The sequence below is a fragment of the Tachysurus vachellii genome, chromosome 9 (assembly GCF_030014155.1).
Source record: "Tachysurus vachellii isolate PV-2020 chromosome 9, HZAU_Pvac_v1, whole genome shotgun sequence".
NCBI classification, from domain to species: domain Eukaryota; kingdom Metazoa; phylum Chordata; class Actinopteri; order Siluriformes; family Bagridae; genus Tachysurus; species Tachysurus vachellii.
In genome coordinates, this window is record NC_083468.1 from 6299976 (window position 1) to 6325632 (window position 25657).

Sequence of the window (25657 nt, forward strand, 5' to 3'; positions counted from 1 at the left end):
GTACATGTTCCACTCTGCATGTTTCACTGTACATGTTCCACTCTGCATGTTTCACTGTACATGTTCCACTCTGCATGTTTCACTCTACATGTTCCACTCTGCATGTTTCACTCTGCATGTTTCACTGTACATGTTTCACTCTACATGTTCCACTCTGCATGTTTCACTCTGCATGTTTCACTGTACATGTTCCACTCTGCATGTTTCACTCTGCATGTTTCACTGTACATGTTTCACTCTACATGTTACACTGCATGTTTCACTCTGCATGTTTCACTGTACATGTTCCACTCTACAGTACATGTTTCACTCTGCATGTTTCACTGTACATTTTTCACTGTACAGTACATGCTCCACTCCACATGCTCCACTCTATATGCAGATTAAAACACAGCCGCACTTCCGGATTTGTTCTATGCTCCGCCTACCTGAATGTGATGCGAAACCTCGTGCATTTCAACACTTCCTGTTTTGATGCTTGTATAGCAATGAAGACTTTGGCGTATTTCGCTGTCATTTTAATCGCATTGTCAGTAGGTAAAATATGTTATACTGTAGTAGAACTAATGTCTAAACATGATTGAACCTCCTTTGTTTCATTTAGGCTACATTGTGTAGTCGGTGTATAACTGAGTTCAGTGTAAATTAGTGTGATTTGTTTCACTTATTAAGGGAAATGTTACAAAGATCAGTTAGATTTATTTACCTGAAGTCTTCTAACAGAATTTGTAACTATTAGACATTAGACAATATTTTTAAATATATATATTTTTGCTATATATAGTATATGTAAGGATGTTGTAGCCTAGTGGTTAAGGTGTTGTTCTACCAAACAGACAGAGAGACAGACAGACACAGAGAGAGAGAGAGAGAGAGAGAGAGAAAGAAACAGACAGAAAGACAGACAGAGAGAGAAAGAAAGAAAGACAGAGAGAGACAGACAGAGAGAGAAAGACAAAGAAAGAAAGAAAGGAAGGAAGAAAAGACAGAAAGAAAGGAAAGACAGAGAGAGAAAGACAGACAGAGAAACAAAGACAGACAGAGAAAGAAAGAAAGAACGAAAGAAAGACAGACAGAGAAAGAAAAGAACGAAAGAAAGACAGAGAAAGAAAAGAACGAAAGAAAGACAGACGGAGAGAATTAACATTTAGGAATTAAAGCAGGAACATTATCAGTGCTGGATATACAGGACCAAATTCAGGTGTCACTGCTTACGCAAATCAGACCTAATGACAATTTATATTAATTAGTTTACGTATTTGCATGTTTTTGGGAAGTAAGCGGAAACTCCTACACACTATGTAGAGAACCTGCATAGAAACTACATATACATAGACACCTGGAGCTGTAATGCAGTGCTACCTGGTGTCGCATGCTTGCTTACTTACTTATTGAAAGCTGCATCTTTGCATCTGTGTTTTCAGGGAATGGATTACAATTTGCGTCGTATTATGGAGAGCATATGGTCCTGCAAAGAGCTCCAGAGAAAGCCGTGGTTTGGGGATATGGCACAACCGGGGCTTTGGTTGAGATTTATTTAGCAGGACCACAAAGTAAACAAGTGAAATCTGTTCCTGTCTTCAATGGTGAATAACAAAACAACAACTGGTTAACGACTGGTTAACATTTATTAGACTATAATACTTGTACTATAGTACATTAAATGCAATCTGTGTTATTTTACTGATTTAAATGTATGAAGGTCTTTTCGATGTTAAACACTGGCGTAACATGTAATTGTTTTTATTTTGTTTTTATTCTATGATGACCCGTGTGTTATTTTAGCTACCCTTGTTTATTAGGCTAATAAATATAAAGTGGATTGAAAATGGTAACTATAATAAGACAGACTACTTCTGTATAGGCATTTGGAAGGTGATTCTTGATCCGGTTCAGGCTGGCGGTCCATATAATCTGACCGCTGTTCAGAGAGGAAGCGAGATTGTACTCACAGACGTTCTGTTTGGAGATGTTTGGTTATGCGGTGGCCAGAGCAACATGGCTTTCACAGTCAGCCAGGTGACCGCTGCTTCTCCTTTTACTCTAAACAGAAAAATCATACTCTCAGAATACTGCCAAAAACTGCTAAAGGTAAATACTTTCATTGAGAAACATGATTCTGGATTTCTTACAGGTTTATAATGCCTCAGAAGAGCTTGCCATGGCCACTAATTTCCCTAATGTGAGGGTCTTCCAGGCTGCACTGGAGATGAGCAGTGTTGAGTTGACTGACCTTGCAGGTGTGGAGGTTCCATGGTCCCGTCCTACACCAGGTACTTAGATATGCTTTATATATTCTGTATATACTTGATATAAGATCAAGAGGTTCCAGATTTTGACTCCTTGCTGATAAAATAACTTATCTGAAACAATTAAACAAATCCTAGAACTAGGAACTGGTTGCTTATCACATTCATATGTTTCTAAACGTTTCTATAGACTTAAATGTACAGTACACTGCACAGGAAATCAAATTCTCACATCTGATTGGTCGAAAGGTGTTGCTTCATTTTCAATACCAACAGCACTGACGATAGTTCAAGCTGCAAAGCAAATCATAAGTTTAAACGAATGTGCCGCGTCTAATACTAAATTGTTTTGTATAGTATCAGCTTATGTAGCTTGAGTAAAACTGTTTGATAAAGATATGGTAAGATTTTGTTTTTTACAAGACATTTATGTAGCCTTGTTAGGAGTCCCTGGTGTTAATGCAGAGATAATGCTGAAGTTAAAGTTAAAAAAATAAAAGAATATTGCATCATGTCACTTTTAAATTGCTTTAAGACAAGATCAAATGATTTGCTTTGCATCTCGCTATATCACACCACCCTGTTGTTGATTATGTACCTAAAACAGAATGCCCAAGAGCAAAGTGACTAGAGATTAATTGCAATGGATTCATAGTAATAATCGTGAACACAGCTGTACTTGTATATGATTTATAATTCATCCAGTTTCCCAAATTGCTTCACAGTTTTTTCAGTCATTACAAAAAATACTTACCTACGTGTGTAATAGATTCTCATACTGTACGTATTAGATGCTTGCGTGTAGTCCGTAGGTTCTTGTCTCTCACTGTATAATTTCTTTTGGTTTAACAAATACATTTTCAGGTTCACTGAGCTGTAAATTTGTTGTTGTATAATTCAATAATGGATCAAACCTTTCTGCTTTCTTCTCTGTTTTGTGTTTGATTATAGAGATAATTGGAGGAAAGGATTTCACCCACTTCTCAGCCGTGTGTTGGTTGTTCGGCCGCTACCTTTACAAGAGCCTGAACTATCCGATCGGGTTGGTGGAGTCGTGTTGGGGCGGGACGCCTGTAGAAGCTTGGTCCTCTGTCAGAGCACTTCACAGCTGTGGCCTGAAGGAATCTACCAAGAATTCAAGTTTATCATCATACACTAAGTAAGTTTATGGTGTTTTTCAGTATGGGCTTTCAGTAGTTTTATAATATTTACCAGGCTATAAATCTTGAGTAAGAAAAACCCCCCAAAATTCAGACTTGTATTATATATAGTACAGTGTGCTTTGTTTTACAAATACCTTTAAATCTGAGCTCACACTGTGGGATTTTTCATAATCCTTCACGATTGTTGTTTGTCAGAATGTAGGAACATGATCAAGCGTGTCACAGTGACCCCAGCGGTCATGATGTCAGAATGTAGGACATTCAAGACGCGTCAAAATCAGACACGCACAGGAAGACTTGTCCGAGGTTTTACGTCATGAATCCATGACACGTTCAGACCCGCATTCTCTCACTAATATAGCAGGTAGCAACAAACAAATACAATCTGTAGCGTTAATTTAGTTTATGTTGTTTTGTTTTGGTTTGAAGCTCATCACACTGCAGGTAAGTATCTGAAATCTTCTGAAACTGCCAGAACTTCATCGGAGGAATAAACTGATAGCAACAGCCATTAAACCATGTCAAACCAGCCATCAAAGACAGATTTTACCCTAGGATTCTAGAAATCTTTTAGGATTTTCAAAATTTGCCTCAGACAATCAAATCATGGACGATTCGCACAGTGTGAGCTCGGCTTTGGGCAAACTACTACAGGTGGAATTGATTTTAATAGATTTTCTTTACAGGTGTGTGGATTGCATCTGTAATATATATTTTATTCAGCAAATCTCATCAGAGAACATGTTCATTTCACTGTCGGCTCATGACCACTTTAAACTTCAATTTTAAACTTTAAGCTCCATCTACTTTATTTTTTACATGAGAATTTCCTTTAAAACTCTTTTTCTCAATGTATTTTTTTTTTCACAACCAAAAATATAAATTTCCTTCTTTCATGAAATTTAACATGATCAATCCTGAGAAATATTATTTTTTTCATGTATTTTTTTTTATTTTAATATAATATAGAATAATAGTTGATTCTATTAAAGATAGTAGATAATAGTCCATTGTATATAGATTAGACTCAACGATAAATACACAATTTTACACCAACATATTGCTGTGATGATTCCTCAGAATGAAATAAATGGTTGAATATTTAAAAACTAGTAGTAATAGTTCTTTTTTTTTTTTTTTTTTTTAATATGCAAATGTATGCAAATCTATTCAGGCAGATCTCATTTGCATAAATAAAAAAAAATTGCGGAAAATCTACCTTTTTTATAAAGGTCCAGTTTTTTAAAAAATAAATAAATAAATAATACTAGATTCTAAAAAGGACATGAGCATAATCTGACCTGTGGTGTCTCGTGTTAATGGCTAAGCTAACAGCCGAGCTAAGTTTGTGCAGCTGTGATTTTGTTTGGTGTACACTGACAACCTTATAAAGATTTTTATTTATTTATTTATTTTTTATAAGTTTCATTGCTCCGTTTGTTTATTTCCCATTTATTTATAACGGTTGGTGAATAACAGTTTTAAGTTTACAGTTGAGGCCAAAATTATTAGCCCCCTTATGAAATTAGACAAAACTCTTGATTTCTCCATGGAAATGACCATTAACAACAAGTGTTTTATAGTGTGTTTGTTTCCAAAATAACAAAGACAAAATCTCCACTAAGTTTGATTAGGATATTTAATTGAAATAGTGAGTTGAAACAAGAAAGGGCAAAAATGAAACGTCCAAAATTATTAGCCCCCGGTCATTAATAGTCAATAGTGAACCCTTTCTGAGCCACAACTGACAACAACCTCTTAGAGTAGTTCTTTACTAGGTTGGCACAGGTTTCCTGAGGGATTTTAGCCCATTCTTCCATTGCAAATTGCTCCAGCTGGTCCAAATTACGTGGTTTCCGAGCATGGACATTCACTTTGAGCACTCGCCACAGATTCTCAATAGGATTGAGGTCTGGGCTCTGTGCGGGCCACTCCAGGACCTTTGTTTTGGTATCCTTCAGGAACTGTTGGACCAATTTCGATGTATGCTTTGGGTCATTGTCTTGTTGGAAGACCCAGCGACGACCTAAGGCTAGACTACGAGCAGATTTCTGCATATTATCCCTCAAAATGTCAACATAATTTTCTTTTTTCATGATGCCATGCACCCGAACAAGGCTCCCTGTGCCTGAAGCTGCAAAACAGCCCCACAGCATGATGCTCCCACCACCATGTTTAACTGTGGGAACTGTGTTCTTAGGGTTGAAGGCCTCACCCTTTCTTCGCCAAACATAAGCAACATCCATGTGCCCAAACAGTTCCAGTTTAGTCTCATCAGACCAAAGCACAGACTCCCAAAACTCATCTTTACCTTTCAAATGTTCACGGGCAAACCTCAGTCTAGCTGTGATGTGCCGCTGTTTGAGTAAAGGGGTTCTTCTGGGACGATGGCCCTGAAGCCCACCACGATGAAGAGCCCTCACAACTGTGTTCCTTGAAACATCAACTCCAGAAGAGGCCAGGTCAGCAACAATCATCTTGGCAGATGTCTGGGGCATCTTGCTGATATCTCTGACTATTTTCCTCTCCAGGGTTCTTGAAATCTTGCGCTTACGACCACGCCCAGGTTTGTTTCTTACAGAATTTGTCTCCTTGTACTTGGCAATGATGCAACGTACGGCGGTTCTAGACACTGTGAAAAGCTTGGAAATGGCAGTATAGCCTTCCCCCTTATCATGAGCCTCCACTATCTTCTTTCTGAGCTCAAGACTGATTTCCTTTGTCTTTGGCATGGTGAGTAAAAGTAGTCTCTCCCAATAATGTGTTCAAGTGCCCTGTTCCTTGGAGTCCTTTAATGCTGATTGAATGCCCAGGTGTTGTTAGGAAGCCAATTGACTGCACAGGTGTGGTTTGAAAGCTGATTGATTAATTAGGTGTGTTTTGAAAGCTGATTGATTAATTGGGTGTGTTTTGAAAGCAAATATTTTTGACCACCCCATTTTCACTATATTTGATTATAAAGCAAGCCTAAAAATGTATTTTATATTCCAAAATGTACCAAAAGCTACTAAATAGCACTGGCGAATGTTTGATTATATCAAGTTTTATCAATGCTGCAAACATTGGAAAGATCTTTAGGAAAATGTTCCAAAATTCCTGGGGGGCTAATAATTTTGGCCTCAACTGTAAGAGAGTGGCTAATATGGTAGTAGTATATATTGCTAATTCTTAATTATTCTGTCCACTGTGAAGTGATCTGAGAGTGTGGAAGAGTACAGTGTTATGGAATTCCATGATCCACCCTCTGCTCAACATGACAATCAAAGGAGCCATATGGTACCAAGGTATTGATTCTCATGCAAAGAACCACACCATATAATAAATTGTGCCATGGCTTAGCTTTGCCCTGCTGTTTCTCAGGTGAAGCCAACGCCCAGTACAACCAGGACAAGTACTCATGCACTTTCCCAGCAATGATTGATGACTGGAGGATGGCATTCCATACAGGCTCATGGGGCCAGACGGCACAAGATTTTCCGTTTGGATTTGTACAGGTACCATGCGGAATTGAGCATGGAGCTTTGATCAATAGCTGTAAACCACTGCAGTGTTAAAAGCTGCATTTTGATAGAAAGGTGTGATTAGGATAATGTCAGTATTAGAATAATGACAAGGTTTCAACTTGTAGTAACTTCTCACATCTTCATCTAAGTTGCGATTACTCAGGATTAAACTCAGGATATGACTAAAAAATGGCAACAGCTTCGACTACTGATAGGATGGTTGTGAGCTTGAAAACCAGGTCAACCAAGCTGTCACTGCTGAGTCCCTGGGCAGGGGCCTTAACCCTCAATTGTTCAGTTGTATAAAATATTTCAAAAGACATTGGGCGTCTGCCAAATTCCTTAAATGTGTAATGCTATAAACAGGAACAGGATCTAACAAAAAAAAGCATATATTTGTTTTAACTTCTGATGTTAAACCTGACTTTGCTCTTTCCAGCTGAGCACCTATAGCAATGACACACATGATGGTTTCCAAGAGATTCGATGGCACCAGACAGCAGACTACGGCTTCGTTCCAAATGAGCGCATGAAGAAAACTTTTATGGCTGTTGCTGTGGACTTGCCAGACAAATCTTCACCCTCTGGCAGGTACTGTATGTGTGTTTGTACGTCTCTCAGCTATGGCAGGGTGGATACATACAAACTGAGGAGTGACTTAATATTTTAGTTTTTTATCTGTATTTAATTGTCTGTACTTGCTGCATATTTTGGACATTTTATATTTCATATTTTAAAAAAATAATATTTGTAGTTAATTTGCACATGCTGTGGGGGATTTATACAATGCTGTGATCATTTTATTTTTTCTCTATATTTCCTCCAGGATCAATAAAGTATCTATCTATCTATCTATCTATCTATCTATCTATCTATCTATCTATCTATCTATCTATCTGTGCATGTGTGTTTTTGTGTTTATAGATAAGTATACACACAAACTCTGCATATTTGATTGTATATAGTGTTTTTTGTATATGTAATAATTATTCTGTGATCTCCTAACATCTTTAAAAGGGGAATCTTATGTCTTGTTGGTGTATTATATGCTCTTAAAAGCAGAAGAACAGGAAATAATTTTGAGCAAAATTGTGTGTGCGTGTGTGTTTGCAGCATTCACCCACGGTATAAACAGGATGTGGCATACAGGCTGGTGCTGGGTGCGCGTGCTGTAGCTTATGAGGAAACAGGGGTGAACTTCCAGGGTCCTTTTCCCAGACAGGTCCTGATTGAGAACACCACCATAAACGTCACTTATGACCAAAAAATCAGAGCTACACTTTCCAGTGACATTTTTGAGGTACAACTTGGAATTGTGTCATTCAGCATTATGTATCATTTTTATTCATAAGTCATTATTTGATACCTTGTGTGTTGCCTCAAAAACAGATCTGCTGCTCAGAGGAGAAGAAACAGTGTAACTTCGATTCCCACTGGATTCCTGTCCCAATGAAGAAACAGGGAAGAGATTACGTCCTGCTATCAATAGCTAAGTGTCCGCTCGGCAATGTAACTGCTTTACGTTACGCTTGGAGTGACTGGCCGTGCGCTTTTAAAGCATGTCCCATCTACAGCACAGACGGAATCTTACCTGCACCACTGTTTATTATTAACACGTTACCAACACTGAGCTGATGACACGCAATAAAATCTCTTCCTCCGCACATACATTATGTGGAAGAAATCAAATGTTTTTAAGACGCTGCATGATAAACTGCTGTCAATATCACAGTAATGCATGTCTTGGTCAGTGCTGGATATTTTTCTGCAGATAGTCCGTCAGGGATTAAGATACAGAGAGGGTTTTGAGTTCAAACTCAAGAACTGCCTGAGAGCTCAGTTTAAATTAATGAATTAATTCTGATTTGAAAAAGCTAGTGGGTAGAAATTGGCACGACAAGAGTACTGAGGGAAAAAGTAGCAGGTAAAAGAAAAAAACAGAAAATAAATTGAGACGAAAGAAACACTTTTATTATGTACTAATACAAAATATAGCTGTGTATAATAGCCTACAGTATATTCAGAGTCAGCGATTTCATTCCAAAAGTATTTATGCTGTGAAATTTCAGTATTCAGAGATGAGTTAATAATCAAAGCACATTATCAAATCAATCGGTTGGGTGCACTGTGCTGATGAAGGTCATATATGTGTAGCTTGTCTCCATTATTGCCAGATTTCCCTTGTTTAATGTTTAAGATGGGGGTTTTAGCATCTAGCATCTAGACCACCACTGTGAAACACTGTGCAGAAGGGAGAAGGAACTTGCTTTTATCCTCTTTACTAAAAAATGTAATTTATGCTATACATAACTTTTCCATTCAGCTGACAGTTTACAAACAAGTTTATGAAGCCATAAGCTACCAAATCGAGGTCATGACATCGTAACGTAAGAAAAGTCCAAAAATAAATGGTTGAATTAAAAATACACTTCAGGTGTCTAAGCTGCTACTCCATGATTATCCAGCAGGTGGGAATATTGTCAACACATTAAGGCAAGGTTATGTGTCTGAATTTTCTAAAGGTTATAAAATGCAAATATTAATATTGTAAATATAAAATCATAATTTTGTTTTAAAGAAAATGAATAAATGTATAAATATAATTTATTGCTAAAATATATGTTTATAAAAGCAATTAAATTTAATCTTATGATTCACAAATGCATGACAACAAATCATGTTGGCTTGCTTTTCACACTGATGAACAAATAAAAATAAAGTGATGAGTTGCCAAAGAAATCGACTCTGTGTTGTTTTTTTATCGCACACAGTTACGTACTCTTGAGCTTTAAGTTAGGGCAGAGATTATGTACTGTACATCCAGTGAGACCCTCTTACTCCCTGGACAGAAATCTAAATACTGAGCAATGGTGAGGGAATCGTGTCCTAGGAACTCCTCCTGAGTGACCACAATGACGCGGAGGACTGTACAACAGGATCTCCTGTGATTCATACCCCACCCTGCAGATTAAACTGATATACACTCTCGGGAGCTTGTACGTGGTCTGTTCAGTCCTGCATGAAAACTGGGTAAGATCCAGTACAAATAATCTTGAAATATTCATGGACATTCCTTGAAAAGAATCAGACCAGAATGACATCACTATTAATGAAATTTGTGCACTTCAACGTTTCATGCTGATATGAAACAATCCAGCTCAAGGATAAAAAGAAACATGATTTTAAAAGTAAAACTAGATTCATTGTTGAGAATCATGCTCTAATCTGGGTCCTTTTTCAGTCTACCATTAGCTCCTTAAATGATTCTCCTGCTCATAGGTACACAGTTCTGTATGATTTGGCTTTGTGTTTGTGCTCTGCTTAAACCACTCTCATAGCCTGTCTGATCTCACCTTGTAGTTCTAATGCTCCCAGACCACAAAGCATTCACACTTTTGCTGACATGCATTTTGGACAGGATGTTCATAATGTGCTTACAAATATTGCAAATCCCACTGCAGCATTGCATTAAAACTGGCTCCTCCTGGGCTGAACAGGTTGGACAGCATGTGACCTCTGAAGAAAAAGCAAATAACTTCTTTTAATCACAAAAAATAAAAAAAACATTTTGGAAATCAGTGAACAGTTGCTGAAATCTTTTTAATAGGAAACATTTCCTACAAAGGTGTACAAAAACGTGAGTTAATCCTAGTATAACACCACAGCAGTGTTAAATTCTTGCATCTGATTACTCATAATAAAAATTAATTTACGTTCATTTACTATAAAAAGCATCTATGACTTGGTCTGTCTGTTGGTCAGGATTTAAGCCGAAAAATAATCGGTTGCATTTAACAAGAAATATTGCTCTGGTGAAGCATTCTGAAAGATGTTTACTTAACTGTTATGAAAGAAGACTTCAGTCTGTGTCAGCGCTTTGAGATAAAGCTGATCTTTTAAGTTTTATGTCATGAGAGAGTCTTCCAAATAAGAGTTATGCATTTTTGCATTTATTTAAAAAGCTGCAGTTTTTCATCTTCAAGAGAAAACACTGAGAGAGAGAGAGAGAGAGAGAGAGAGAGAGAGCGAGAGAGAGAGAGAGAGAGAGAGAGAGAGAGAGAGAGAGAGAGAGAGAGAGGCTGGTAATGGGACCAATGTTTATTCCAAAGTAGTGTGATCAGAAATACCCAGATGTTCAGATCATGCAGGTCACGTCATGGTGACACACCCTGGTGAGTCCGTCAGCACCTTTATCACCTTAGACGCTTAAGGGACTTCTGAACTAATCTACACTCTACAGTCCTAAGGAACCTTTACACCTGCAACTTCATAGGCTACCACCTGGAATGGGAACAGTACCAAGCAGGATAGGAGAGCTCTCTCTCTCTCTAGCGGGTTGTGCAATCAGCTGAGCATACCATCCTCACTGAGCTCTCTGACCTACAGTCTATTTACAGCAAGCAGTGCTGGACCAAGTCCAAGAAGACCAAACAATGTGCACTTCTTTCCGTTACAGCCAGGGAAGATCTTCTACTCCCTGAGTGCAAACACAGAGAGAATAAGGAAAAGCTTCTTTCCTCATGGTATTCTAGCCCTCGACCAAGACAACACATAGAACTTGGACTTTTGTGGATTATCGGCATATCAACATTTACTACTTCAGCCAGATGGTGCACAGCATACTGTACATCACATATATTACACTACCACTGCATACATCGTTTCTTTATTCATAAAGAAAAGTCATACTATTCTGCAGATAATTCCCCCTATTCTACTTTTGTTGTGACATGTGTTGTAAAAGTATTTCAACAAATAAAAAATGTAATAGTTGTCAAGTTGCCTTGAGCCAGTACACTACTTGTGTAACTGATTCCTGTTATGTCTTCATCCACATAATGATAATAGTGTTGTCATTTCTCACTTTAAGGAACAAGGGAGAATGCTGTACAAATAAATGCATACTATATGAATAAAGAATAATTTCAGTGTCACACATATACACAATACACATATGCTCCCAAATAATATCCGGTCAATGTGGTCCTACGGTGTCCCTATACATTTATACATAGATGCATTGCAGTAGGATAGATACATCATGTATATGATTGCTTAGCACAATAGATTAACTGGGAAACAAACATTTCTAGCACTACCATGTCATTATAATTGAGATGAGGCTGACTCTGTGAGGATCCTGAGGCATCTAGATATTTACCAGCTCCAGTTAGACTCTACTATAGTAAAAAGGAGATACCAACTCCATGTGGTCTTTGAGGACAACAACCTCCTCATCAATACAACATTTGTCAGACTGTGTATTTATAATCACACCCTCCAGTGTCACCCATATGAGCATGAGGTTCCCCTTTGAGTCTGGTTCCTCTCAAGGTTTCTTCCTTTACCATTTAAGGGAGTTTTTCCTCCCCACAGTCACTTGAGTCACCTCAGACTTGCTCACTGGGGATAAATTCAAACACATGTAAATATATCTAATATTAATCTTGAATTTTGTATGATATTAATCTTCATATTATTCTTTATAATAACCTTTTGTTCTATGTTTATGTTTTGTAAAGCTGCTTTGAGACAATGTCAATTCTAAAAAGCGCTACACAAATAAATTTGAATTGAATTGAAAGTGAATTGAATAATTGCTGCAACTGGTGAAACCCCCAAATAAGATATAGTCTGTGGTGGACTATGATGGTTCCTTTGGTTTATTTCACAAGGTCTAGATGTGATGGAATCTAGCTTCCCAATAGATTTTGGAGCATGGCTGTGGTAAATAGTTGACCTTTTCCCATTTATCTACCAGGCAGTAGTAATGTCAGGCAACAATGTTGGATGAGGATGTCTGGTTCATTCCAAAAGGTGTTCAGTGGGGTTACGTTCAGGTTTCTAGACCAAGCCGGTTCTTTCACACCAACCTTGGTACACCATGTATTTATGGATCTTGCATTGTACACAGAGATATTGTCATGGTGGATTGTTTTTGGGCTCTTTCATTGACCATGAAGGGAAAATGTCAAGCTTTGTTCTACTGTGTACTTTGCTTCAAAAGTTTGGGGAAGGTTCGCATGTGGCTGTGATGGTCAGACCTCCAATAACCTTTTCCAAAATAGTGTTTGTGTACAGAAAAAATGGCCAGTGAATAAACATGTTATAAACTAAACGACTAAATGTAAATTCTCTTTCAGTAAACCTGTAGCCATTTCCACTTGGGACGGTCCATTGGTTGTGGGTCAGGGGGTGGATCAGCTTTTATTCACTCCATGATTAACTAAAAGACAAGACTTTTTTTAATAAATATATGTTCCTTTAATCGTTTATGTGTTTAAGTCTGTTGTAATAAACGTGCTTATTGCAATCAGTGACTCTTTAAGCAACAGGAGAATATGTGCAGAACTGAGATTCATACACCCCTAAAACAAGGACAGTGAGCTGAATAGTAGCGACCAGAATACGTTGGCACTCAGTCAGTTCGAACGAACCAATTATGTTTCAGAGGGGTGTTCGTCGTAGCTGTTAGCTACAGCTAGCACTATTGCAGGCACTATATGCGCTGGCAAAGCGGTGTGATAACTTTTTAGCTCCGGCGTCTTTCTTATATGCACGCTTGGGGGGATACCTTATTAATTTCTTTCTATAAGTGAAAGAAACAACAGGTAAAACCAAACGCTCACATCGAAAAAAAATAATAAATCAAGCAATGTGTTGCATAGCAGCCTGGTTGTGTATAAGCTAATGTTTGCTAGCTAGCTAGCAGTTAGCATTCCAGGCGTCTAGCATTATATTAGCTAACGTTAACTATGTACAAACGATTAAATGTTCGAATTTATATTTGATAAAGTTAACTGTGGTGCTGGCAAGCCGTAAATACCGAAACGTAATAATTAGTGAGGTAAAAAAGTCCATCATTGTGGCTTCCACATTGAGCAGACGCTAGGCTAACTAAGCTAGCTGAAATACACTGAAACGCGTCATAATAGCTAACTCGCTAGCTAGCTCAGCTAATTGTGCACAAGCTGCTCCTCTTACAGAATTATAGTGTTATGATGATTAAAAACTAGTATCGATGCGTATTTCATGAGAAATGACTTTGTTGTAATTATAATAAAAGGCTGGACAATAGATTGTATAGAAATATTAACAATTGGAACCAGACATGCAACATTTCTTCTTAAATGTTGCATGTCTGGTTCCAACAGAAAAATGTGTGTGTGTATGTATATATGTGTATATATATATATATATATATATATATATATATATATATATATATATATATATTTATAATGAAAGAGAGATTAATTTCTCTGGTTGTGTGAAAGTGAGACATTTCCTTCCATGGTTTATATAAAAAGAAAACCTATAACATTCCTGCAACATGTGAAGAAACTAAATCTTAAATTTTAAGATAAAAATCAGCAGAGAAAAATGTTTGAAAAGATCCAGTAGGAAAAAAGGTTTCCATGAACCTTTCGATCCTCAGGCATAATTTGAAGAAGAGCTTATCCAAAAGTTGAACATGATCAGATATTGAAAGGGAAAGAAGAGCGTATCCAAAAATGATATGAAAGGGATCACGTACAGTTATAATTATATTATAACTGTACGTGATTCCTTTCAGATCATCTAGGCAGCTTTTGGTCAACCTACAGGTGACCAAAGATGTTATAGGATGTAAAGAGGATGTAACATAGAGAAACTGGTACTTTGAGTTGTGCTTAACATTCACTTTTGGTCATTGTTTTTTTTTTTTTTTTTTTTTTTTTGGGAATAAGAGTACACAAACTGTTTGACTCGGCTCTTAATTGATGGATGAGTAGGTGATTATCAGATGAACGTGTTTTCTCTTTCTCTCTGTGCAGCAGCAGCCGTGCCCCGTCGTGTGTCAACCCCCAGCGGAGCTGTCATGTGGCAGGAGGCCCGCAAACATGAGCGCAAATTGCGCGGCATGATGGTGGACTACAAGCGCCGTGGGGAACGAAGGCGGGAATACTATGAGAAAATTGTAGGCAGATTTCCTGCTCTAACTCATTATCCTTAACATACTATTTAGTAAATTATTCATTTTGCACTTGATAACATATTCTCACATATTATTGGGACATGGTAGCTTAGTGGTTAAGGTGTTGGACTACTGGTCGGAAGGTCATGAGTTCGAATCCCAGGTCCACGAAGCTGTCTCTGCTGGGTGCCTGAGTAAGGCCCTTAACCCTCAATTGCTCAGTTGTATAAATTGAAATAAATTGTAAGTCACTCTGGATTAAGGAGTCTGCTAAATGCCAGAAATGTGAATGTATATTATCCCAAATATGACAAAATCCAACATCAAACAAGGTTTTTAAAAGATTAAGCCCATGTCAGTTTTTTTTAAATGTGCAATGTTGTTGTGTTAGTAAGGTACATTTCTGTAAAAGAGGCTGCTGTCTTCTTATCCATCACTGAGCTCAGCAGTTGATGTCTAAAAGAAATGTAAATAGAGTTTGTTGCTGTTTATTCATGCTTTACATTTTGTATCCCTGCTAAATTTTTGCCTGTGCAGAAAAAGGACCCAGCTCAGTTCCTGCAGGTTCACGGCCGTGCTTATAAAATCCACCTCGATCCGGCTGTAGCCTTGGCTGCTGAAAGTCCAGCTAACATGTGAGTTACTTGGACTTTGTGCTGCGTTTAATTTTATTTCATGTTTATAGCATGAATGGACAAATTGGTAGCCCGGACAGGGCATGAATAAAGTGTCCGTATTATTAGTGTTTTTAGGCAAGGTTGCCCAGGGGACAAGTTGATTCAGTAAATTAGAATTTTGGACACTTATGCAATATGCGAATACCTTATGGCATTTATGAGTAGTAGTCAACTCATGGTTAATCGTTTTGAGAGAAAAAAATGATGCTGATCAATATTTAGTTCATGCAATAAGAGAACAATACAGTTGTAGTCAATATAGTGGCCCATAACTTCCTGACTTGTCTTATGGGAACGTGTTTTAGACTATTAAAAAGGGTAACGAATGTGACCAAGTCGTGCCCTACAAGTGATTCATATAGTTGTCTGTCTGTATTAATGCACTAAAATCGAGTTAAATGCTTACTGAGTTAAGCTACTTTTCTGGGCATCCAAAGCATTTAACTCGGTAGCACACTGGAGATTTTGTCTGATAAATTTAGCATTTTATCCACACCTCTATAGTTTGTCATGCTGCATACTGTAAGAATGTATACTTATTTGTTAGAATCACTTTGAATTACATTTTATTTTCAGGATGCCTTGGCAGGGAGACACCAACAATATGATTGACAGGTTTGATGTGAGGGCTCACCTGGACTACGTACCTCCTTATACACCTTCACTCATGAGCACCACGTAAGTCACGTTTCATTTGTGTCATTTCATGCATTACATTTAAATGGGCCAACAGTCCCTTAAACTAATCATTATTTTGGCTGAAATGTGAAAAAATCAGAACATCAGATGAAATTTATTTTTTTAATAGTCAAACAAATGGACAGTTGATCTTTGTTCTACCAATATTACAAGATTCAAGTAATATAACTAAACAAATAAAAGAAAACTCTTATTGATCTGTCTTAATGATGAGTCTTAAATGATCTGTAAAATGTAATTGAAAAAAATATCCAATTTCTTTTGAGGAAAAACGTAAGGGATAAAATGACCTACAGGTGTATCACAGCAGGTGCAAATTATTAGAACGTTGTTACAGAGGACTCTGAAGAAGTCTCGATTTATTTAAACCTTAGATATTTAGTTTGGTTTGCTCTTAGTCATTGAAGTGAGATTCAATGAGCTCACTGTGACCTTCAGAAAAAAGATTGTTGATGCTTAAGTGTCTGGAAAAGGGATATAATAAGATCTCAAAGAAATTTGTAATCAGCCATTCTACTGTCCGAAAGTCATTTACAAGTTGAGTGCATTTCAAACAACATGGCCAGTTCAGGCTGTCCAAGTTAATTCACCCCAAGAGCAGACTGCAAGATGCTTAAAGTATTCTACATAAACCCTAAAATATCATCACGGGACCTACAGCAAGCTCTTGCTACAGTTGATGTCAAAGTGCATGAATCTATAATCAGAAAGAGACTGCACAACTTTACTTATCATGGGAGGTGTGCAAGGTGTGCAGCAACCTTTGCTGTCCAAGATAAACATGAGGGTAAGACTGAAGAACACAGGGTGCTTAGCGCATTGTATTGTAGAAATACTAAATCTAGAATTGTAAAGTCAACCTTGTTCTAATCAGTGATGTATTTTCTTTATTTATTTGTTTTAATATACAGAGTTTGAGTATTTCCTGCTCATTTAATAAGTGTTGTTGGTTGCAGGACTCCAGAGCAGGAGAGTGAGGAGAGGAAATGTAATTACGAACGTTACCGAGGCTTGGTGCAGAATGACTTCGCTAGCAGTGAGTGAGACTTTCTATGGGTTTGAGCATTACTGTCTTATAATAGAGTTTTGTGGGAACTGCATGTGTAAGCTAATGCTGTCTTTTTCATAGTCTCTGAGGAGCAGTGTTTGTATCAGATATATGTGGATGAGCTGTATGGTGGCCTGCAGAAACCAAATGAGGATGAAAAGAAAAAGTAAGCACAGCTACCTGAGATGTTATGGTTGTATACGTTTAAATCGGAAGGAAATTCTTCATTGTTTGTTTATATAATAATATATATTTTTTTTTATCTCTAAGGCTTGCTGAAAAGAAGGCTCAGATTGGCTACACGTATGAGGACAGTACAGTCACGGAAACTGACGCACGGTCAGATAAAGGGGATGAGGATAACTCTGAGAATAGCGAGTCTGAGGAGGATGAAGTCATTCCTGATATCGGTGTGTCTCATTCCAATTGTACTTTTATGTTTAAAGAGCACAATTGTATCAGAAGAAGAAAAAAAGAATTAGTTAAATTTCAGAAAACACAGGACAAAATACGGTTAATGGTTAACGGTTAATTTTTACTTAATGGTTCGGTGGCTAAACGTTCACTAAATGTGTAGTTAGATCTGGAGTATTACGTTCAGGAATGCTGAAGCGTGTATTTGTAATCTTGTTTACTAGATGTCGAGGTGGATGTGGACGAACTTAACCCAGAGCAGGTGATGGAGCTGAACAAGATGGCCACTCCTTATGGCATGGCGGAAGGAGACTTTGTCTGGTCTGTTAGTTGTTGACATTTCATTTTATTTTGGCAATGCCAGTTTTTGCCGTTTCAAAACACCTGATACATATTATTACCTTAAGACACCCTTGTTCAGTGGAATGCTTGATCAGTGAAAACTGATCTAAACTCATTATTTAGCTTCTTGATGGATTTATTGATAAGATATAACCGTGAAATGGTGTGGTGTGCATATGGCAGGCCGAATAACTGACGTGCTTTTGTGGCAGGATGTTGAGAAAGGACAAGGAGGAAGTGGAGGCCATAAAGCATGCCAAAGCGCTGGAGGCAGAGAAGGCTATGTACTCAGTAAGAACAAAACCAGTTATTCTCTTAGTGTAACTTGGAAGGCCCTTTAGTAATGTTGCATGTATGGGCATCTGGCTGGTAGCCAGTGTGTGTTATTCAGATGATATTCAAATGTGTGTGTGTGTGTGTGTGTGTGTGTGTCAGGGCCGGCGCTCACGCAGACAGAGGAGAGAGTTCAGAGAAAAGTATATGAAAGGCCGACAAATCAGCCCTCCAAGGTAAGTCAGTATAAGTATTGCATCACCAACATCAAAGCTATAACGGTCACCTGCTTCACCACTCTTCACTCACAATTCATGCTTAATTGCAGTTATGCCAGGCGAGACAGTCCGACCTATGACCCCTATAAGCGGTGAGTGTAAGGATTTGTTTATTTACCTACAAAACAGGGACATGGCTGGAGAACTCCTCTTTAATTCCTTTCTTTTCTTTTCCCTCTCTCACCTGTGACAGGCCTCAGTCTGAGTCAAGCTCAGAGTCACGCTCTCACTCGCGCTCTCCAGGTGCCGAAAAGATCACCTTCATCACCAGTTTTGGGGGCAGTGAAGACGAGGGCACTGCAGCTGCACAAGCCCCACCTACTGCCCAGTCAACCCATGCTCCTTCCAACCCTGCAGGTCATAGCAGGGGCTCCCGGTCGGTAACTTCCCTTTACTGTTTCCCCCTGGCTTTCTGTTGGATGTTTTCTCCTGTCAGTTTTATGCGTGTTGCACCATGATATCATTTGGGTGGTTTTGTTAATGTCAGGTCAGGAGCTTTAGCTTAGGTTTTGTGCCTACTGTTTGGCTGATACAAACACACAGCTAGACTGTGTGTGAGGGCTTTGTCAAGTAATCACGGAAACAAAGACAGAGCAGTTTTATATTATAAGGCTCAGGGCTAGAGCACAGATACACTATATGGCCATAAGTATGTGGGCACTTGATCATCACGTCTATGATCCCAAAGGTTTGAAGCACACAATTGTTCAGAATGCCTTTATATGCTGTACTTTTATGCTTTTCCTTCACTGGAACTAAGGGGCCTAAACACGATCCATTATGACAATGCTCCAGGCACAAAGCATGCTATGGTTGGAGTGGAAAAACTCGAGTGATCTGACCTCAATCCCACTAAACACCTTTGGGATGAACTGGAATGGAAGGTGCACCCCAGGGCTGCTTGTCTGACATCCGTGCTTGATTTTACTAGTGCTCTTGTGAGTGACTGGGCAATTACCACAGTCACACTCATACTTTCAACATATAGGCAGGAATGAGATGTTAAACAAGTGTTTATGGGTGTGATTGATCAGTATCATTTACAGTATCATGTGATTGACAAGTATCATTTACATACTTGGGCCATATAGTGTATTTGTAAGTTTTTTTTTTTGTTCTCCCATATTAAACCTAAAGTTACAAAAAAATGAAATACAATCACTGTACCACTGCTTAAATAGCGCTTTAATCCTAACCACTTCATCTGTTCCTGAGATGCCAGTCTATAGCATGTACCATGACACAAAGTACATGTTTTCGTATTATAGACTGTCATAGAGCTCTTTAAACACTTTGCATGTTGGTGTTTTTCCGTCTGTCCAGAAGGAGACGCTCCTCCTCCAGCCGGTCCTCCTCCTCCTCACGTTCTTCATCACGACACTCATCTCGTTCTTCTTCGCGGTCCCGGCGCAGTAGGCGTGCACACGGAGGCCGCGATAGAGATGGACGCCGTTCCCGCTCACACTCCCGCAACCGCTCGCACTCTCGGTCATGGCAACGTGGAAGACGAGGAAGCAGCTCTAGGAGAAGGTACGAGAGAACGCGCTCTCGCTCCACAGACAGGGACAGAGATAGAGGAAGGCACTACACATCACGGAGAAGAACCAGGTGAGAGGAATTGCAGATAAATGGACATGGCGTAAAAGACAAGGTGTTTTTTACACCTGATTAAACTTTTAACCAGAATATAAAACATGTGTGCAGGTATCTTTCTTTACTGTGTTCTTACATCCTTTACTTTAATGTATGCAAATTAAATAAACAACTAACAAACTTAATTTGATCATTTTATAGCACTTATCTGATAATGGAGATCTACACATAATCATTTTGCTTTTTGTGGTAGCTTGCACATATACATACTGTCTACTGTTCCCTAACTATTTTTCGTATATCACATGTCAAAATGTGTTGTTAAAAAATAGAGAGCAAGGAAGAGATCAGATAATGGTGCACTGAATTGTGAGACCAAAATCTATGAAATGGTTTTAATCAAATTGTACAGTACTGTTTTCATGACAGTTTGTGTAGCATAAGATATCGGCTTATTTTTATTAGTTTGCATTTGCAACTCTGACATCCATTTGTCCCATGGAAGCTGTTCTATCACGTTAATTTCCAAGAAAGCAGTTTTAACATACTCATTTGATCTTTTCAGCAAAATAAGGTCAGTGTTTTTTTTTTGTTTTTTTTTTCTCTCTTTATCCACACACAAATTTTTGTAGGTCCCGGTCTCGCTCTCGCTCAGGTGATCGTGGTCGCCGTGGTGGCCGGAGTTCTGGGTACAAGAGAGGTGCCAGCAGCAGCCGAAGCCCATCTCGCTCACTTCCTGCCAGTCACAGCCCCTCCCCTTCCTCTCGCTCTGCCCATCCTGCCGCCACTGCTGTACCTGATAAACAGAGAAAGTATGTCATTTCTGTAGTTCAGCCATACTTTAATAACATTATTCTAGACACTAATGATATAATCCTTTACAACGGTTTAGGATTGATGCTTTTTAGAATATGTATAAGCAGAGCCCCTTACAAATTGTCTTTGTCTCAAATTTTCAGGCCTGAAACTCCGGGTGGTAAAGAGACGGGAGCTGCCAAAGTCAGTAAGAATTTGATATGGCTCATTTTGTTGCTAAAGACTACGCCTCCCTCACTCCTGACAGGCTGATACAGTTGACAATCAGTTCTGAGGCACCCACCCACCTCATTCAGTCCCTGGCTCCTCAGAGAGCTTCCGATCTCATTTGAAATGTCATTAGATTAGCTGTCTCCATGGTGATCAGCTCTGCCAGTGCACCCATCGACCACAGTGCCCTCTGTTCCCAGAACACAGTGGTCTTTTCAAGGGCATCTATTTCTAAACCTGTCTTAACTCTTATTATGTATAATCTGAGAGCTCAAGAGCGGTCAAATGAGTCCTAACACGAACAGAAAAAGACTGTTTGCTTGTGTTCTCAACCTGTGTAAAAATGTGGAAAGAAAAGTGTTTTGTTAAACAGCTATGCGAGGAAACCCCGGTACTCCAGCCTCAGCAGTGGGGCACGCTGGGACAGGCAGTGCAACACTACTTACTTGCATGCATGTATACACACGTTCCCACTGTCCTTGTTTCTGTAGTCTCTCAGTTAAACTGTACGATGGCAGCAAAAAGATAAAGATGTTTTGTTGTTGACCGCTAACGTGAAAGAAAGAAAGAAAGAAAGGCAAAATCAGCCACTCCCTCACACACCCGCAGCGCCGACATACCAGAGGCAAAAAGAAGGCCAGTGCTGTTGTAAATTATCTTCTGCTATTCTGCAGCTCTTTTACATGTACTGTGTGATATAAACACTCTCTCCTTTTTCCTGTGTGTTAATAACCAAATCTGAGTAGAAAACATACACATGCAGCTTGTGGTTATCATCAAGATCTGTTCCCTTATGTAAGCCCTATTATAGTATTATACAATCTCCCCTGCGTTTCTCGAGATGTTCTCTGGCACAGTGTTCTTATAACAGCATGTCCCTTACAGCCCAAGTTGACCCCCCAAGAGAAGCTGAAGCTGCGCATGCAGAAGGCCCTCAACAAGCAGTGTGAGTCTCGCACCCTTCATTTTGTGCTGACACATGCAGGTTATGAGATGATGATTAGAAAATGCAATCTGTTAAATCACTTGGGATTAAAAATGAAATACATGCTTAAAAAATATTTTTTAAGCCTTTTTTTTTTTTAACATTGTCCATTTTTTTAACCTTGACACTGAGCAATATGACTAGTTGATAAAATATTCATGAAAATGATGGAGTACGGTAGTGTTTTAAAGATACAACTCTTTCAGACGAGGCACGGTGACACAACAGGTGACACTGCGGTCTCACAGCTCCAGGGACCCCAGTTTAATACTGTGCTGAGTTTACTGCTTGTGTGCAGTTTCACATTATCACAGGTTTTCAGTGAGTGGATTGACTACTGTAAATTGCCAAAAGAAAGCTGAATTATATTATTCAATTATTCAATGGTGAACGTGTGATGACTTCAGACGTACATCTGCACCGTGTTAAAACCGTGCGCCACAATCATCCCTCTATTGAAAAACTGAGGGGAAACTGTTGGAAGTCCTTGTCCATTGTCCTAGAATTTCATCTGGATATCTCGTGTAAAAGGAAGACAAAACCTAATCCTTTCGCACATGCCACTAATGGATCACGTTTCAGTGTCTTAGTAACTTTCCAGAATATTGCAAGTTCAGGTTCTCCTGCTACAGAATATTTATAATTTATACTTACATGTATTTGGTATGTAGTATGTGTATGCACAGCGTTACCACATACCAATTTTTTAACGCTAAAGAGCCATCAGTAGTGAGTGTCTTAAGCTCTCATACTGTGTTTGACTCTACAGGCAAGGCGGATAAGAAGGCAGCACAGGTTAAAATCCAGCAACAGGAGCATAAGCGGCAGGTGAGTATCTGATTTTAGTAGTAGAAACATGCGACTGACTGTTTTCTAACATACACTGATGACTTCATCTCTGCTTAGGAACGAGAAGGAGTGCTGAGAGCAATGGCACGCAAAATTCGCATGAAGTAAGGTGTCTTTTGTAATCCTGCATTCACACTATCAAGAGACAAGCCACTCTCATCTTTGTCTTGTGTAGTGACCACTACTGTTGACCTACTGTACATGCAGTGTTTCGTGTTATTTATTTATTTATTTGGAGAGAAACAATACTAGCTATATATAGTTCATTTGGCTACTTAAACATTAATTAATTAATACAGTTATTCGGCAATAAAAGTGTTTGTTGAATTTTCATATTCGGTGTTGTTGTATATCATACTAACTTTACTGGCAAATTAGAAAAGCAATCGAACTTTACTAGCTACATAAATGTGCCAGGCTGTTTGTGCCAAAAAGCTCTTCTATTTGCTTCCAAGCTTTGTAATGTTTGTGCACATTTTGTACTCCGTTCATAGTGTTATGATGTTACTGAAATTGTGGGTTAATCTCAAACGTGTACATTGAAAACGGTTGCTTGTCACATTGCTAGAGCGAGCACAGGTTTAGATGCCTTTCCCCGCGTGTGTAACCTAATGAGCATTTTGTGTTGTAGGGAGCGAGAGCGGAGAGAGAAAGAGAGGGACGAGTGGGAAAGGCAGTATGGCCGCCAAAGTCGCTCGCCTTCACCCAATTCCAAATACAGTGAGTAATTGCACACACCTCTAACTGTGGCCATAATTTCAACTGTCATATTTTTTTCGTTTGATTCTAATCCTAAACCTATTTACAGGTCGGGATTATGGCTCATACAGAAGGTAGGTGAACTTGCATCAGATCTTAATACAAGTTAATACCGTTGGAGTCATGTATTATTTATTTATTTATTTATTTTAAGCTAAAATCTACTTTTTATTTTTCCCTCAGGAGGTCCCGATCCAGATCAAGGAGTCCATACTATCGGTACTGAACACCAATCCAGTTACTGTGAGAGGACCGTGGACTTAGGAAGAAGCAAACAGGCAGACTATTTAAGGCACATATATGAAAAGAAAACTGACGGGTAGTTAGAAGTAATCTGGCTCCTAGCCCTGCCTTCTATTTTAAGGTCAGAATACCCTGTGGTATATAAGTGAATGTCTGATTTCAACAAACACGCATTTTTCTCTCTTGTCCTGTTACTCATCAGAGAATACAGAGGTACAGAAATATCTTACCTCTTAAGAATATTCTCCTCATGGAGTAAAAAGTCCATTTATGAATGTGAATTGCTTTTGCAGAGAGGTTAGGTGTATATAGGATTAACTCGGTCCGGTCTGTTTTGTACATTTTGATCGACTTTTCCCATCACAGAAATGAGAATTGTCTAAAAGGAACATAAATGTGTATTAAAGACCCAGACTCACCTTTGTATACAATATATTCATCCAAGAATGTCTCTGAATTTCACTCACACTGTAAATATCAGTCAACGCCAGTGCTGTTTTACCCAGAATAGACTGCAATATGCTCAATTCTGAAACGCTTAAATAAAATGCTTTCAAAGTATGACCGATCTACCCGAAGACTGTCGTTGTTTTACTACTAAATCCAGGACTAACCAGGTATGACGTACCTGTAGTATTCTATTAATATAATAATTTCATTTACTTCCTTTTTTTTACCCAAATCTTTATTTTTTTTATTTCCGCCAGATGGCGCAGTTCAGCATTCAAAACACTGCCATATTAAAATAAATAATTGAAAGGTTCATGATCTCCTTAGATACCGATATATATTTATATATTTTTTTAGCTTCATCAAATCTAACTATTACAATGTGTGATGCAAATGTGTGATAGTAGGTTTATATATATAAAAAAAAGTCAAACTTGTACAGCTTTGGTTTCGAAATCAGGCGGACAGTAAAAACAGCCTAGACACACACACACACACACACACCTGTCTTTGGGCGACCTCGATAAACCCACTTCCTCCTCACCCACATCCTTTAGCCAGTAGAAGCATTTTATTGGTATAAAGCAGTAATGCTGTGCCTCATCAAAACAACCATTTGTTTTGTTTATATAATACAGATAAAGTTACCACTATGTGTTTGGATCTAATTGGGTGATGAGATAAGATTAATAAATAAATTCTACTGTACACATAAATAAAACTGAATGTCGAGTTGTTTTTGTTTACATTTCAGAATAGATAAGGATAAGATGTAGTAAGATCATCAACACGTCCACGTGAAATACAGACTAAACCATTTGCATCTTTAAAAGGGGGCGATGAGACAAAAGACCCCAGAAGGTCTTTAATTTAGTGTGTTTAAAACTTAAGTTTGCCTCTATTACATCATTTCCGACTTATAATTGCCTAGAGTTATAACAAGAACTATAAAACATATAACGCAAAACTTTACGCATCAGTTATTCCAACGCCCCGTATTCTGATTTAATTGTGGATATAGAAAAAAAGTTAAAAGTATATAGAAATGGGCGTGGTTAATTATAATCGGGCGTGGTTAAGTACGATTGGGCGTGGTGTATGATAATTGGTGGCCCCGCCCCTTTGGGTGACTAGCTGCCTGAACTTGAA

At 38.5% G+C, this 25657-nt stretch overlaps 2 protein-coding genes across 6 annotated transcripts; both read left to right on the forward strand.

The window, feature by feature from the left end:
- The first annotated feature begins 434 nt into the window (after positions 1-434).
- siae (sialic acid acetylesterase) lies at positions 435-9627 on the forward strand. Of its 2 annotated transcripts, none has more exons than XM_060877467.1 (10): positions 435-537; positions 1425-1586; positions 1865-2019; positions 2135-2273; positions 3201-3408; positions 6605-6696; positions 6773-6906; positions 7355-7506; positions 8029-8215; positions 8305-9627. In XM_060877467.1, the coding sequence occupies exons 1-10, from the start codon at positions 438-440 to the stop codon at positions 8548-8550; spliced, it is 1575 nt and encodes a 524-aa protein (XP_060733450.1). In that variant the 5' UTR covers positions 435-437; the 3' UTR covers positions 8551-9627. The 2 variants fall into 2 exon arrangements, with proteins under 2 accessions (XP_060733450.1, XP_060733451.1); XM_060877468.1 differs by having other exon boundaries at positions 484-533.
- A 3739-nt stretch (positions 9628-13366) lies between these two features.
- On the forward strand, positions 13367-24619 carry clasrp (CLK4-associating serine/arginine rich protein). 4 transcript variants are annotated; one of them, XM_060877469.1, is made up of 21 exons: positions 13367-13526; positions 14736-14875; positions 15410-15507; positions 16126-16227; positions 17205-17284; positions 17378-17462; positions 17567-17706; positions 17935-18031; positions 18265-18343; positions 18488-18561; positions 18654-18695; positions 18797-18979; positions 19927-20211; positions 20829-21008; positions 21156-21195; positions 22108-22168; positions 22977-23035; positions 23114-23160; positions 23688-23776; positions 23865-23889; positions 23999-24619. In XM_060877469.1, exons 2-21 carry the CDS (start codon positions 14777-14779, stop codon positions 24039-24041), a joined length of 1908 nt encoding a protein of 635 aa, XP_060733452.1. In that variant the 5' UTR covers positions 13367-13526; positions 14736-14776; the 3' UTR covers positions 24042-24619. The 4 variants fall into 4 exon arrangements, 3 of the variants coding, with proteins under 3 accessions (XP_060733452.1, XP_060733453.1, XP_060733454.1); XM_060877470.1 differs by having other exon boundaries at positions 13368-13526; positions 14733-14875; XM_060877471.1 differs by having other exon boundaries at positions 13375-13526; positions 14739-14875.
- The last annotated feature ends 1038 nt before the right edge of the window (positions 24620-25657 follow it).

What these genes read in the sequence shown, in the direction of transcription:
- siae (XM_060877467.1), top strand. Translation starts at nt 438, where the DNA reads ATGCGAAACCTCGTGCATTTCAACACTTCCTGTTTTGATGCTTGTATA. An exon ending in AGGAGCCATATGGTACCAAG is followed by an intron (nt 6,697 to 6,772) that starts GTATTGATTCTC and finishes GCTGTTTCTCAG; the next exon opens with GTGAAGCCAACGCCCAGTAC. An exon ending in TTTCCAGTGACATTTTTGAG is followed by an intron (nt 8,216 to 8,304) that starts GTACAACTTGGA and finishes CCTCAAAAACAG; the next exon opens with ATCTGCTGCTCAGAGGAGAA.
- clasrp (XM_060877469.1), top strand. Translation starts at nt 14,777, where the DNA reads ATGTGGCAGGAGGCCCGCAAACATGAGCGCAAATTGCGCGGCATGATG. An exon ending in AATGAGGATGAAAAGAAAAA is followed by an intron (nt 17,463 to 17,566) that starts GTAAGCACAGCT and finishes TTTATCTCTAAG; the next exon opens with GCTTGCTGAAAAGAAGGCTC. An exon ending in ACATCACGGAGAAGAACCAG is followed by an intron (nt 20,212 to 20,828) that starts GTGAGAGGAATT and finishes AAATTTTTGTAG; the next exon opens with GTCCCGGTCTCGCTCTCGCT.